Source organism: Pollachius pollachius (genome assembly GCF_949987615.1).
Source record: "Pollachius pollachius genome assembly, chromosome: 4".
Lineage (NCBI taxonomy): Eukaryota > Metazoa > Chordata > Actinopteri > Gadiformes > Gadidae > Pollachius > Pollachius pollachius.
This window is the reverse complement of record NC_136937.1, coordinates 10,449,331-10,464,522: the sequence shown is the minus strand read 5'-3', so window position 1 is coordinate 10,464,522 and position 15,192 is coordinate 10,449,331. Positions and strand designations below refer to the sequence as shown.

The following is a 15,192-nucleotide window of genomic DNA, read 5'->3' as shown; positions in this document are numbered from 1 at the left end:
CATTTTCAAAAAAAATATATTATGAATATGATGTCAATGGTCTAAACTAGGCATGGAAATCCTCAGTTAGAAATGGAATTTATTTTCAAGCAGAAGCAACATGATTGCAAAGCTACACATTTCAGACATACGCGTATATTGTCAGTGGACGTTGTGAAGTAATTTGTCCAGCAGGTGTCACACTTTCCAAAGTTTTGTAAAATTCATAAACCAACGATTATAATTCATCAACCGAGTTGATTATAATTTAAAGTAGTGTTTAAAGTTGTAGTTTTGTTAGCTGGTTATAGCAAGGTATACCAGCCAGCTCCCACGTTTGTTAACCTCCAGAGCTCACTTGCGAGACAATACAATTAGGTTTTAGTTGTTCTCGCCTCTGCAAGCCATGCGTAGCCAGCAAACAGGATACGGGTTTAGTTTCAAGACCACAAGAGGCAGCAGGGGCAGACTATAAATAAGCACCTGATTAAAGGCGTTGACACTGATCTCAGATGTGATTATTTTCCTGCTCTTGTGATATTTCCTTTAGCGTAAAAAGAAAGAGACACAAAAGCCTATTACTTAATGTTCACCCCCACACCTATAATTTGACATACAAAATGAAGAGCCTGTTTATAACGGTGTTTTATGGGACATTTGCTTAAGCTTAGTTGTATAAATCACAGTTTGTTCCAGGAAGAATAAAAAAAGACTTGGTAAGTAAGACAAGTCGACATCTGTTCCATTTTCCTCGCAGCAAATACCTCCACGTTTTTCTGTCGGTGAAAGAACCGTGGATTGGTATTGATAAACAGAAAAAGGGTTTTTGGCAGGAATTTCCAATCAAACATTTCATATTGCCTGCAATAACCGCATAGAAACTTGATCACGAGCTCTAGGGCTTACTTGAAGAACAACGTGTTTTATCCTGAATATATATGTTATAATCTCGGAAATAATCACATGGTCTTACTTCCATAGAAGTTAGACCATGTCACCCGTTACACTTTTAACTGAACTGTGTGCCATTGTATTGGAATGAAAGACGTCTTATTCCAGACCCAAGGCAAGATGCGCAGCGATGACATTCATCACTTGAGTGTGTGCCAAATTAAACAGCCTGATCTATTCTGCACACAGTGGACCCACAGTAGCTCAATACATTTTGTTGGTTTAACATAAATCAATTGGCCAAACTATTAAAGACAAATAAAGCTTAGCTCAACCACAATAGGGACAATATTTGTCATGCTGAGGAAGTTGATTATTTTCTTCACAGTGCTTAACAGTGCTAGGGTTACATAAACACCTATTCATTAGGCAAAGCAAATGTTTCTAACATAGCTATCCATCATTCTGACACGTACCACGCCCACTTTTCCATTAAACCACAGCCGTAAGGGGGCGGTCCGTCTTCTACGTCACAATCGACTCATTTAAATATGCATTCCGTGTGAGCCTGGGACTTGGCGATGCCTTTAATTTCCCCATAACACTATGTACTAGCTCCCATTCATTTGTAGGCCTAAAGTACATACTGAATACCATTAGGGTTTACGGAATGGGACCAAGAAGACGGTAGCACCTCAAAACGACCACACTCGCGCCGAGGTCCATTTGAATCCGGAGAAAAAACTTGGAGGAACGAAGATACTCCCGAACTTCTTCGAATCGGCCAGGTAACGTAGCGTTCGTTCGGTGTAAACCTCCTGTACCGCTGCATGTCTTCAGATCATAGGGGGCTTCAACTTTTCAAACTGCACTGACGGGCGTCTTATGTTAGATCGAAAGAGATCCTTGATAGCGCAGCACGTTTGTACAGAAGCTTATTAACGTCAATATTTCGGTGAGTAGAACGCATGCGTTTCATCTTGGCCGCACTTGGGTCCAAATCGAACACATTGGAAACAATTTCTGTTGGATGGACCAACTATGTGAGACATAACGACCGTCCAGTGATGGAATAGTAGTCAAACTTTTTTTTTCATCCAAGGCCTGTAATTCACTTTTTACGTTGGTGGACTACTTTGAAAAATATGGGATCAGATTTGTCCAGTCTCAAATTGTGTCTTTGATTTGGTGTCTGATTGTTCCATTAGGTCTACCTTTAAAATCTTCACCCTCAGACTGGACGTAAGAAACGACCAGAAGTAATTTCATATTAAGCATTAGGTACATTGTAAAACAATGCAACTGTAGACTATTATAGTAGTTCATAGTCTTCTTAAATGGATTGAATAAACGCGGTTAAAGTTGAGCTCTTGCTGATAATATCAGTTCAGATTTAAGATTAGTAAATGCTTGACCCTTAGTCTATGTAATAATCGTACAATAGCATCACATATTTAAAACAAATCATTTATTTTCTCCAATTGCCTACCCTTTCAAAGCATAGTTAAACATATGGATCACATATAATGAATATTCAAATTGTTGTCCAGTCTGCTGTTTTAGAACAGAACCCTGCAGGGTATAAATTCGATTTTTGTGCAAATGAACCACAGTAGGTCTGTCACCTTAAAACCAAGGCTCATTTATCAGTTTGACTGGAGTTCAGCGATATGCCATATTTTGTTTCACGTCATTAACTTCTATCCTGCTCAGAACAAAGTCTCATGCCAGGCAGGGACACATGCAGTGCAATGCATGTCACAAGAGCTCTTTTCTTGATGATCTCTTCTTTTACTCTCTAAAACAATGGACGAGTTCAGGCCTCTCAGTTCCTCCTGAAATGTTAAACACAGATTCAATAGTTTGAGCTTTCTAAATTACATTATTTACAAATTTTATAATGTGCACTTATTTAACTGAAGTAAATGGTTGTAAATGGTGCACTACTGAAGGCACTACTAAATATAATTAGCCTCCAAAAGGGATTCCAAGAAGGCTGTTCAATAATAAAAACAGCCAAATATTGACTTGCACACGTCATGAACAACTAAAAGTTCGAATTTGGAGGAGGAAACACAGAAAAAGGATTTCTCTCTTCGGTTATATAATATGTATTACGCTATATCAGTATGTAGCTTGCTTGAGTGGAATATTGCTATGTAGGTTCCCATATGCTTGATAACATTGGCTGTTTCACGTGTAGTTGCTGACTTCAGTTAGGCCTTGTTTATGAGGCTAGAGTGAACAACACTAAACCCAACCAACCAGGGAAATCTGACAGAGACCAAAAACTACCACAGGGACCAGCTATAGTCTTTTCATTGTTCTGAATTGTGTGTGTGTGCGTGTGTGCGTGCGAGTGTGTGTGTGTGTGTGTGTGTGCGTGTGTGCGCGTGTGTGCGTGCGAGTGTGAGTGTGTGTGCGGAGAGTTTATTGTTTTGAAAACACTAAATCAGAAATCGTATGGGGGGGGGGCTAAATTTTTCTCTCCCAAATACTCTGTGTCCTGGCTGTATGAGAAATAATAATAACACAACTTAACAAAAAGAAAACAACCTGTGTATGGAATGAAGTTATTTGTATTTATTTAGTTGAAAAATGATCTTCTTAAATGACCCTGGGAAACCACATCTTCTCTCCCGTACATAATGAATGTTTTTTTTGTAATTTGATAAAATTTAATCTAAAAAATAACGGTCGATTCAATCTGTTGATATATTTATCAAAATGATTTATTTAAAAAAGAACATTCTTGACAAACACATGTCACTCAACAGACCAAATCCTATTTTAATACACAATTGTTTATGCAAATAGGTCCAAGCAATGCTTAGACCTGTGCAGGAAGGCTACAAACGCATTAGAATAGCTTCATATATAGAAAGACATGGTTGAGTAAAGAAGGAACGAATGGATACAAATAATTGTAAATGTTATTGCAATTAGAATAGTTAGTTGCAATTATTAGTAGATTTTATATATTTTGTTCTGTGATATTCTGCCTTCCTTTTATGTTGAAGGAATAGCATGTTGTGCAATGTATTCCCTATCCCAGGTTTCTACATCTTTAAGCCCGAAAGGGATAGGTCATCGAGGGTATTCTAACGTTGTCTGTTCGTCTAATTGACGTTAGGCTCTTGGTCCTGCTCCATATATTTAACTCTATCGTCATTGCTTTCAATCTATAAAAATGGTTGAATCAGTGGCTGCAGCAGAACTGAAGATTTCCAAACTCCTGATGGACTCAACACTCTGGGTCATTTTCACAAATTCTTCAGGGGCTCTAAAGCCCTGTGTTGATCTTGTAACAAGACTCTTTAGTCCTCTTTGGTTGAACTTGGCCTGCATTGTCCTTTCCTTTACATGCCGTGATGTGTTCTGGCATGAAGCTGCTAAACTTGTTTCACGGGCTTGCGGCGCGAGATAGCCCGCCATGGTACTGCAGAAATATATTTAGCAAAAAGACTATCAATCATTGCTTATAGCTGCACATATACGGCTGAAAACTAAAATAACCGACACAGATGGAGATGAATGCATGAGGTAAGTTCTAGATACAGGTATACTTCTGTCATACTGAGACAAATTGACGGATTAAATAGACTTTTCAGTCAGTAGCGGAGTGCCCAGATGAGCCAGAAATGAATGCATTTCATAAGGTTGGGGGGCCTTTTATATTGCTGGATTCAAGCCTTAATTGATTTCATGCTGGTATTGCGCTGCCTTAGGAATCTGGCAGTAAAGACAGGAAATGGATGAAAAAAATGGAAGTAGCCAGAGAGAGAGAGAGCGAGCGAGGGTCATGTAAGGCATCCAGTGTTTAAACGCTAAAGGAACAAGAAATGCTTTGTTCAGAGTGCACAGAAGCCTTAATGTGCTAAATGCATCTTTTTATGAAGCTCCCTGTCGGGACAGATGCTTGGCCTCTTTGACACAATTGACTTCTGTGTTTCCTATATTGACCTCATGGATAGAGAGAAATGGCTTCTGATTTTGAATCGATCTGTGCCATTTGCGGATGGCTGGTGCATTGGCGAATAAGGCAACAGGATACCCTGTAACAGAAGCTTCTAAAAGCTTTGCATTGTTTCCTATAGTCCCACATCAGAATGTACAATATTGCAAATGGGAGCCACTGCAGAGCTATGTTTGGCTGAGGGAACTGTTGGCCGAAGCAGTAGCCCAAGGGACAGAGAGGGAGAGAACTGGCCTAGTTGTGATGTCATGACGGCTATTGGGACAACAGTTCTCATACTGCACCACCTTCCCTTCACTTTGAGGACAAATATACGATGCCCCTTTCGTAATACCACATGGTGTTTCATTTTCGACTTTAACCATGACCCCTTTGATATTCATACTATCTCACTGCCATTGGACATCAAAATGTAGATGTGGTATTTGGGTAGGACATCTTTGAATTGCGGTAGATGTCACTAATATAGGACTTTGTAGGAACCATAAAGGTGATGAACATAGACATTTTTATCATTACAAGAATGCAATGTGTGTGTGTGTGTGTGTGTGTGTGTGTGTGTGTGTGTGTGTGTGTGTGTGTGTGTGTGTATAATCACTAATATGTCTGTATGTAATTAATCTATGCACTCTTTGTGTGTTTCCTCATCCTACCCTTCCTGAGTCCAGTTTCTTCCTGTCAGACAGGGTCCACCCGGTCCACACTCGCCTTGTGAAGGTTGTTGGAAACAAACCTCTCTGTACTGTATTGAGCCATGGTGCTATATCTTAGAAGGAGAAAATTAAACTACACGGCTTCAGTGTTCTGCCCACTGTATATCGCTCCCAAGGTATTTTAATTCACTAATAACAACAATGTCAACATTAAAGATCAATTGTGACGAAGATTCGAATCCGATCGAAACGTAGTCCTCGTTTTTACTAGTGAAAATGCACACCTAGGATGCAATCTAAGTGTGAGGACTCCACACTTTCAAACGTTGTGTTAAAACCTGCAAAAAATATTTATTTGTTTTTATATGCCCTTCTACAACCAAAACTTTAAGTCGCTTGCACCATTCGGCATTACCATGAAGGTTACTTTGTACCTTTCCAAAACAAATTCATCACTATCTTTCTCACACATAAACGAAAAGAGAGTCAGGTGGGAGATCATGGTCGCAACAAGGACGGTTCTTATCATCCAGAAGAGTTGAGTAGAAGTGCTGGCAGAAGTCTTTATTTGTTTCAGCAATTCAAAATAGAATACAGCCATTCATCAGAAATTGTGTTTTTAAATGTTCAAATGTTGTAAACATTACAAACTCAAAATGCACCCGAGATCGGACTGATTTATGCCCCGAGCCTACTTTGAAAGCATCTACACTTTTAGGCAGAGTTGATCTGGAACTCATCCCAAGTTCTATGGAATCTTTTTTTTTTTAATCACTTGTCATAGTTACTGAACCGTAAATGGATTCCACCGGCGAGTCAGCTGCGTGTTTATCGCAGTGACGTTAAACAAGCGATTCCAAAAAAAGATCAACCGTTCACGGCCACTGTGCTCCATCTTATACGGTGTTCCCTACTCCCTAATTGGAGCCAGGTGTCCAGCTGCAGAGGGTGGTGTTGTTGGTGGTGGTGGGTGGGGGTTGGTGGGAGAGAATCAGGCTTAGCTGCGGAGGCCTTACAGCATGCTCAAATAATCTCATGGGAAGATTTCTCATAAAGCCAAACATAGCCTTGCTGAAATTAGACGCTCTGGAGGACAAATTACATCGGCGTTGTTCATTCGGAAAATGAAATCTGTCCCTGCAATTATTCAGTGTTGTTGTTGGCGTGGAGTGTAAATCATAGCCTGGGATGAAAAGGCTTGTGGTGCACAAGCGGAGGCCTCGCACACCCTGCTATGCGTCTCCTTGTGATTCAAAAGTTATATTGCTCCCAGCTGTGCATGGGACCTGTTTTAGTTTTGTCATGGAAATAATGAGGAATTGCCTATACTGTTTTGAGTGACCTGATGTTGCCAGATATGAACAATGATGTTTCTAGAAGAGGGGGGGGGGACTATTTTCTGCACTATGTCACTTTTTCGCTGCATCGCTTTTGTTAAAATGGTGGGTTTGTTGCCTTTTTTCGCCTCCAAAACCCAAATGGTTTCGGAGAGTAAAAAAGTTCCCGGGGTTATGTGAGTCATCAAGGCAACCCTGTGACACTATTTTCAAATCGTTTTTTTTAACAATTCAAAAGCGATGGAGAAAGTGGTGCTAAGTAAAGACAATTTCTTCTTTGTCCATGTGACTGCAAAGAGAACAGGTGAAAAATGTGATGACGACGTACCAGTGAAGAAACATTTTCTTCTGTTCATTGAAAGTCACTCCATCTCATTACGGAGCGACCACAGCTTTTAATTAAGGGAGAGCTTGTTGACAACCTCAAGGAACACCTCCTTGGAACATATTATCAAGGTGAATGTTTCCCAATGTTTCTCTTGGGCGGCTCTACAAAGGGAGTCCCGTTGGCCGGGGAAAAAATCTTTGAACTGGTTTTGATTTCAGAACAGCTGCTTTCTGTTTTGCCACTTTCGCCAAAGGTACAATTTGTACGCGTAATTGTTTTCGTAGGTGGTTAGGGCGGTTAATTCTCATAAACGTTTCCATCCAAATGAATAGCCCCTGGCATTTTGTTAGCAGATGACCTGACTGCCTTTTTAACACTTTTTCAACGGATTACTTTTTTTTTTAAGATACAATAATGGGAACGTAAATCAAAAAGACTTGTTAAGTAGTTGGAAAACTGCGCTTATGGGGACATGCAGAGTGTAAGCTATGACTTGGGATGTTCAACCAATCGTATACAAGGGTCCATAGAAAGGTGGAGATCCACCCTTTACAATGGTTCAGAATAGTTCTGATTAGCTCGTTAGCTTCAAGAAGGCTCAAACCTTGTGTACTTATACCCTCAACATTCTCACACAGCCTACATACCATGTGACCCTGAGCGGACTGATTTCTTAGGGGGAGTAGGCAGTAGATGAGCAAACGATCAGTTTGGTGGGGAGACCATGCTTGGTAAAGGACAACCATAAACCATCTGTCTGTCATGTGTCACTACTGGTAACACTAAGAGTGTGCCAAGTGAATGAGAGCACCTGGTGTATTCTTGTCTCTCTTGCCACAGTGTTGCCACTCGTGCGTGTTTGTGTGTGTGTGTGTGTGTGTGTGTGTGTGTGTGTGGTAATGACAACAGGGTCTTTACTGCATGGTTAAAAGAAATGCGTGACCCATAAATAGCATTGATTGAAGGTCAGGAAAAAGTAGATAAAAATAAATAAACAGCCATTGACCAATAATCATCCCCTTAACTTTATTTTCCTTATTCTGATAATTAATTTAACTTGTTTATTTTTCGTTGGTTATGCTTTTTCCGTATTGTCGTTCATATCAAGCAACTATTACCATTGTATTATCCTTTTCGTTTTTCACCATCTTGAATGTTACCTCCCACATGTATAGAGTAACACTGTTGCAGAGTTGAGGCCCAGGTCATAATATGTGCCAGCTGTGATGTCACAGCTGGGACTCGTTCTAATATCTGCTAGCTAGCCAATCATTTGGAAGAAAAAAGGCAACGAACCAGCCAATCCACAGCCAATAGAATGTTTAAAAAGGATTATCTGCCCAATGCTTCATTTGAAAAGTTTGAACAATGTTATTGTCAGAAATACGCAATATTTTCATTGTCAGAAAAAATTATAATACAATAAACAGAAATATAATAGTTTCAATAAATAATCTGTTTTGTCAGAGAAAAGCGAAATAATACATACAACAAATGAAAATACAAAAATCCAATGACGAAATAAAAACCATACAGCACTCCCAAGGGCCGATTCTTCTCTCTTTTGCGTAACGCCCCCGCTCTCCTCCCTCCGTGCAGACCAGCGATGGTGAACAGCAGGGCGGTCGAGGCTCCCGCCGTAGCGGTGATGGGCGGCGGTGGGGGCGGCGGCGGCGGAGGAGTCGGCGGCGGTGGAGGAGGAGGTGGAGCGGCCGTGGCCAGGAGGCTTTGCGGTGGCTGCGGGGACCGCATCGCCGACCGCTTCATGCTCTTCTCCATGGAGCGCTACTGGCACACGCGCTGCCTGAAGTGCTCCTGCTGCCACGCCCAGCTGGGGGAGTACAGCAGCACCTGCTACAGCAAGGGGGGCATGATCCTCTGCAAGAACGACTACATCAGGTGGGCGCCGAGCCCCGGTGGAAGATCACCTCGTTGAGGGGCGGGAAACCGGACCGTACTGGCCGCCTGGCACTAAAACACCAGTTAGTAGAAGAGTTTGTCAAAGTGACGTTGTGGTGCTGGATCTGCCTTAAGAGCATTTAGTGTGGGTGAGCCCTCCCACCACGAATGTAAACAATGGCAGCATAGCGCTGTCCTCTTTTGGAATCGACGCTCATTATGGAGTTTGTGAAAGTTTGGAGGCCAAAAAATCGGGTAATTGCCACACAAGCCTTTTACAGAATGTGCGATATTGCCAGGGTTTACATTTGTGGTCAGGGCGCTCACAGGCTAATGGGCTTCAGCAGAATCATGTCATTCTGGCACACAACAAAGTGATTTAGACAAATTATATTGGTAAGGGAGGTTCGAGTGGAGCCGGCAAGCGAAAGTTAAACTAAATGTCACTATGGCTACTTTTAGGACTGCAAACTAAAATAATGTGGTTTTGGGGTAGAAGGTCGGGGATAATAATCACTAGACTAATGAATTTTAACACTGCATCTTCAGTGTTTCAGTGTTTATTTCAGCATACATTTTTCGTCAAACTTATACTTTTAACTTCTTGTGGATGTGTGTTTGTTATTTCTTCACTATTTCCGCCATGTTTTAAAATCGTACAGTGGGAGATATTAGGTTACGCTTTTAGATAATTGGTCTGAGAAGATAGAAAATATATTTTTTTATCTGTGGACCTTGGATAGATATTCATATTTGACACCAAATTATCGAACAATAATTACAATGTGATCTTGTTGGCTTTTTAATGTCTTTATGGGGGTTTGCTGTTGTGTACTTAATTTACTTTGCAAATGCATTGACAAATACTGATCACAGCAAGGAAGACGGCTAAAATAAATCAAGTGTGATTTACAGTTAAAACTGATTAAGCTGTTAGAACGTTAAGAATGGTACATTGGAGAAAGACAGTTGAGGTGAAAGACAAAAATATACCCGCTGAAGCTGGAACTGGCAAGCATTTAGAGTAGGTCACATAAACATTATGCAGGCCTACCAGTACTCCTACATGGAATAATTTCCATGTTTAAGATTAGATAGATAAGATAAACTACTATGGAATCGGGAAAACTTAATGCACACACACACACACACACACACACACACACACACACACACACACACACACACACACACACACATACACACACATACATTTTCTACCAATAGGGGACAAAAATAAATTATTTTCTTTTTATTAGTATTATTAGTTATTATTTGAATGGCATCCTAGTTATGATACGTGGTGTGCTGACGGCAGAACGTTGTGTGTTTGCGTGCAGGCTCTTTGGACACAGCGGTGCATGCAGTGCTTGTGGCCAGACGATCCCAGCCAGTGAGATGGTGATGCGGGCGCAGGGCAATGTTTACCACGTTAAGGTGAGACTCACACTGCTTGTAATGTATGCTGTTGAAGATATATTGTTCTAAAAGTGCTGCTGTGTTTAAATTAACTTCTGTAACCTACATTGGTGTGGGTTTTGATGAAGCAGACCAAAGTAAATGCAACCTTGATGAGTGAAATCCAAATTCATAACCCTGTTTTTTGATGCATTTCTTAATATCTAATTAGACTTTTTCCTAAACCACCACAAAGTGTGAAGGATTTAATATCATGTTTAACCCTTGGTCGGTCTGTCTGTCGGTCGGTCGGTCTGTCTGTCTCTCTCTCTCTCTCTCTCTCTCTCTCTCTGTCTCTGTCTCTGTCTCTGTCTCTCTCTGTCTCTGTATCTATTTCTCTCTCTGTGTCTCTCTGTGTGTCTCATTCTCTCTCTCTCTGTGTCTCTCTCTCTCTGTCTCTCTCTCTTTGTCTCTCTCTCTTTGTCTCTCTCTTTGTGTCTCTGTGTCTCTCTCTCTCTCTCTCTCTCTCTCTCTCTCTCTCTCTCTCTCTCTCTCTCTCTCTCTCTCTCTCTGTCTCTCTCTCTTTGTCTCTCTCTTTGTGTCTCTGTGTCTCTCTCTCTCTCTCTCTCTCTCTGCAGTGTTTCACCTGTGCTACCTGTAGAAACCGGTTGATGCCCGGGGACCGTTTCCACTACATCAACGGAACCATCTTCTGTGAACACGACCGGCCCGGGGGGGTGCTGCTCAGCCACCCCACCTCCCTGATGCCCGACCAGAAGGTGGGGGCAGGAGGAGGAGGAGGAAGGGCTCCTGACAGGCACACACATTTTGGCTGTGAAACAATTTCATTAAGGTGCCATGGAAGTTAGTACATCAACCCACGCCGGCGTGTACCATCGTGTTTTAGTGTTTGAGTTTTTCTGCCACGATATTAATATTTGATTTGATCATTTGATTGATTGAGTTGATGACTGATGAAGAAAATCCCTAATGGGGCGCCCCTGTGGCACAGCGGGTATGTGCTTACCACTAAGGAAGTCCTGATCGCAGCGACCCGGGTTCGATTCCTGCCCGTGGTCCTTTGCTGCATGTCCTTCCCTCTATCTCCCATACCCTCCTGTCTATCTCACTCTATAATAAAGCATAAAAATGCAAACAAAAATCTTCAGAAAAAAAATCTTGAATCCCTATTTAGGATTATGAAACACTGATGGTTTATTTGCATTTCTTTACCGTTTTAGGTGTGCTAAGGAGATGGAGAAGATAAAAAACCAAACACGTGCCTTACCCCAACCTGGCCCGGCCCCTCCCCCTCTCCAGCCACACCCCACCCCTGTGTCTCCTTCTCTGACGTCACCGCGGTGGACTTCCTGAACCCCGGGAGACTCTGGAATGATCGCCATGGCAGCCAGGACACCGCTTCACCCGGTGGGATGAAGCTTTGAACCATATGTACCAGTTCCTATACATACAGCACACTCGAACCTGGGGGAGGAGCTACGGACAGACCGACCGCCCTGAAAGACTGTCGCAGCCCAGCGACAAGACAAACCACAGATTCATCCATTCACGGAGCGCATTCTAATGACTCTTAAGATCGGGATCATCGTCGGTGGCCGTTGAATCACGAAGAAGAGCAGAAGGCACCATCGCTAAGCTAAGAGGATCAATACGAGAACACGTGTATTCCCAGAACACCTTGATGTGGGCAGTATATCTTGTGATGTTATTAACTGTTGAATGTTTCCTTACGCTGCTGCAAGGAAAATTTAAAACAGCCTGTTATGACAGAAGGAAATAAAATGTTATCATCAAAAATATATATATATCTATATATATATAGATAAGCTGTCAGGAAGAATTTGTCTGGATTTTGACATTGTGGAACATATACAAACATATTCGTGTCATCATAATGACAATTCATTTTTCACAAAACTCTTTTCCTCATGGTTTATCTTTTTATGTTATTGTTTTGGAGAACATTTTCTCAGAAGTCTGCAGTCCGTGAGCTACGTTCGTCCCACGGAGGAGAGTCCATAGCAACAGCGTAACCACGGAGTATGTCGTGTAACGACATACATCGATGATCTTATCCTCCTGTATGTGTTAGTAAGGTGATGGTATGGTGTGATCTGTCAAGGCAACGCTTCTCAGTGGCGGAGGGATGGAGGCATTTTTAGGGTTTTTCTTTTCAAAATCTTGCTTTCTTCTGCTCTTTTCTGCTCCCTTTCTCTTTATAACACTCAAACCTCAGCTAAAGCTGATTAAATAAAGGTGTGCAGTAGTGCTTGAAAGTGATTTTGGTTTTAAAGAAAGGAGATTCTAATGGCAGAACTGATCACATGAACATAATGTTGTTATTTGTGCGTGTGCTATGTTGTTGAGGAATGTATGTGTCATTACCTTCTGCATTTTTATTGGCTCCAAAGCCTGTCGTTCCAATGCTAGACTTTTGAGAGAGAGAGCGAAAAAACAAAGTGTTTGCCAAAATAATGTTTAATGTGCCATTCACCTGTGTCTTTCCTGTTAGTGAGTTTAGAGGGATTTAGCAGTTGCCGTTGGTGTCTCTATCATCTGAATAACTCCTATAAAAGAATAGACTATGACATTAATTCATTATGTTGTAATTATTTAAATATTTATTTAAAAAGCGACATAAATGAATGAACGGTGAATGCAGACAATGCCATTGCCGGTGAAACACAGTGTTCTCGGCTTCATGCGACGTTCTTTTTGCTTATGAATCTAAAGTGGTCCGTGTGAAATATGGGAGAATGGAGAGTTTGACGCCAGTTGTCTGCTTGGCAAATGCCATCCGTTTTTTCAAAATTTCTCAACCTTATTGGATTTCCTTTTGGATGCACACTGTCAAAACAATTATGAACGAGAAATTCAACTGAACAGAATCTTCTCCATACAAACCCTGGTTGATCTTATAACATTAAATTACAATGACATTATGAAATAAATTAACGGGATCAACATGGTCTCTTTATGTTTTCTTTGGTTCCATTATAAAAAAATGCAAACGTGCCAAGTGCAACCATTTACAATAAGCTCATTCTCTTCTGGACTCCATCCAATGTAAACACATATTCTTCAATAAGCCGCACATTTGTGAAGTAATTTTCTCGTATCAATTTGTCACGCCGTTGTCCACTTTAATAATCACATGACATGGTCGGTGTCTTCTGGTTAGACTTCTTGATGACGCAGCTTCTACCAGCAGCTGCTATGCGGTCAGTCATAGCAAAACCCTGTTCCTAGCAGCTTAATATCTCCAGATTATTGATGTTAAATAGTGGTGGTGGTGGTGGTGGTTGGATTACCTATAGTGGGTTAGTTGTTTGTGTGATCCTGAAGTGTATGACCCACCTTAAGGTCACTGTGACCCCTGTGACCTCTTGTGCCTATCTGTTTCAATGGTGTGGTGTATTTTGTGCCATTATTTTGTTTTTGTTTTGTTTTGGGTGTTTCTTTTGTTGCCTTAGCAATTTCGTTTTACACTGTGCTGGAAAGTACATAAAGTAAAGTCAATAAATATAGTATTATTAATACTCTTTCTCTCTGGTTCATAATAATTGTCGTCATGGTGGCACTATTCAATCCATCAGTTGACAGTTGGGTGAGAATTGTAGTTTAGGAATCATTTTCGAAAGATATCTATATCTTATCTTTGACTTGCATAACATACATTGACATTTCTCATGTCCTGAGAATAAATTGTATGATTTAAAAGTATTGCAGACTGAATATAGTCATTTGATATGGTTCTGATTTAGTTGATGTGTTAGCAATAAATACCTCATGCCTTCTGCTCTACACTAACCACAGTGAGAACTCAGTTAATTATAGATAGACAAATAATTATAAAATGTTTTTTAATTAATTCAAAATGAAATGCTGTTTGCAACTGCTCATCTACAAAATTACTTTTGGATCAAGTAAAAGTAACGTAAAAGGTTAACTTAATGTTCTAAATAACACTACTAGCCTTTGTGCAAAATTACGAATTTTCTAAATACTCTTTAGACTCTTTACATCATATCAGCACTAGACTGTCTTGTATCTGTGACCTAGCAATAGTGTGTCCGTTGATTTTGTGCTACAGGGTGACTAATAGTTTATATAGTTAATAGTTCTGTGCGAGGCATGAAATTCAGATCATGAATGGGGAGGCTGGAGGGACAGGATTACTCACGTGGTTGTCGTTTGGATAATACCCTTCAGATGTTAAATGGTTATGGTTGGGAATAAAACAGTTTTTCTGATTATGGTTAGGGAGGCTGCCTGTATAAACCAAATATCATATTGCTAGGTTGTTGACAGGTTAGAAACAATTGATAAAATGCGATTCACGTTGCATTTTCATATTTAATATAATTTCCATGTCTGATTATTTCTAATTCGGCAGAGATTGGATATTAATTTATTCCATTGACACTTTTAGTGTCGATTGAAATGCACAAATGCAAAATCATTAACATATGCAAATTATTTTAATTGCAATTATCTCCATATCTTCATAAGCATGTGGGGGAGTCTTCCAATCTCTCTCTATGGTGCAAGTTATATGACATGTTCAAACTAATCAGGATTCATCTGCATGCCGTTCATTAACTCAACAATTCAAGAACCAATTATCCAGCGTATCTCAAGTGGCTTTGGGTCTGCTCAGCTGTGAAAAGGAGAACAAAGTTTATATTCTGACAGTGGTCTCCCTCTTGA

At 40.7% G+C, this 15,192-nt stretch overlaps 1 protein-coding gene across 3 annotated transcripts; it reads left to right on the top strand.

The window, feature by feature from the left end:
* Positions 1–585: 585 nt before the first annotated feature.
* On the top strand, positions 586–14,019 carry lmo4a (LIM domain only 4a). 3 transcript variants are annotated; one of them, XM_079735360.1, is made up of 5 exons: positions 586–695; positions 8,764–9,063; positions 10,404–10,500; positions 11,100–11,240; positions 11,703–14,019. In XM_079735360.1, the coding sequence occupies exons 2-5, from the start codon at positions 8,771–8,773 to the stop codon at positions 11,709–11,711; spliced, it is 540 nt and encodes a 179-aa protein (XP_079591486.1). In that variant the 5' UTR covers positions 586–695; positions 8,764–8,770; the 3' UTR covers positions 11,712–14,019. The 3 variants fall into 3 exon arrangements, with proteins under 3 accessions (XP_079591486.1, XP_079591485.1, XP_079591484.1); XM_079735359.1 differs by lacking the exon at positions 586–695 and adding an exon at positions 1,451–1,658; XM_079735358.1 differs by lacking the exon at positions 586–695 and adding an exon at positions 4,277–4,413.
* The last annotated feature ends 1,173 nt before the right edge of the window (positions 14,020–15,192 follow it).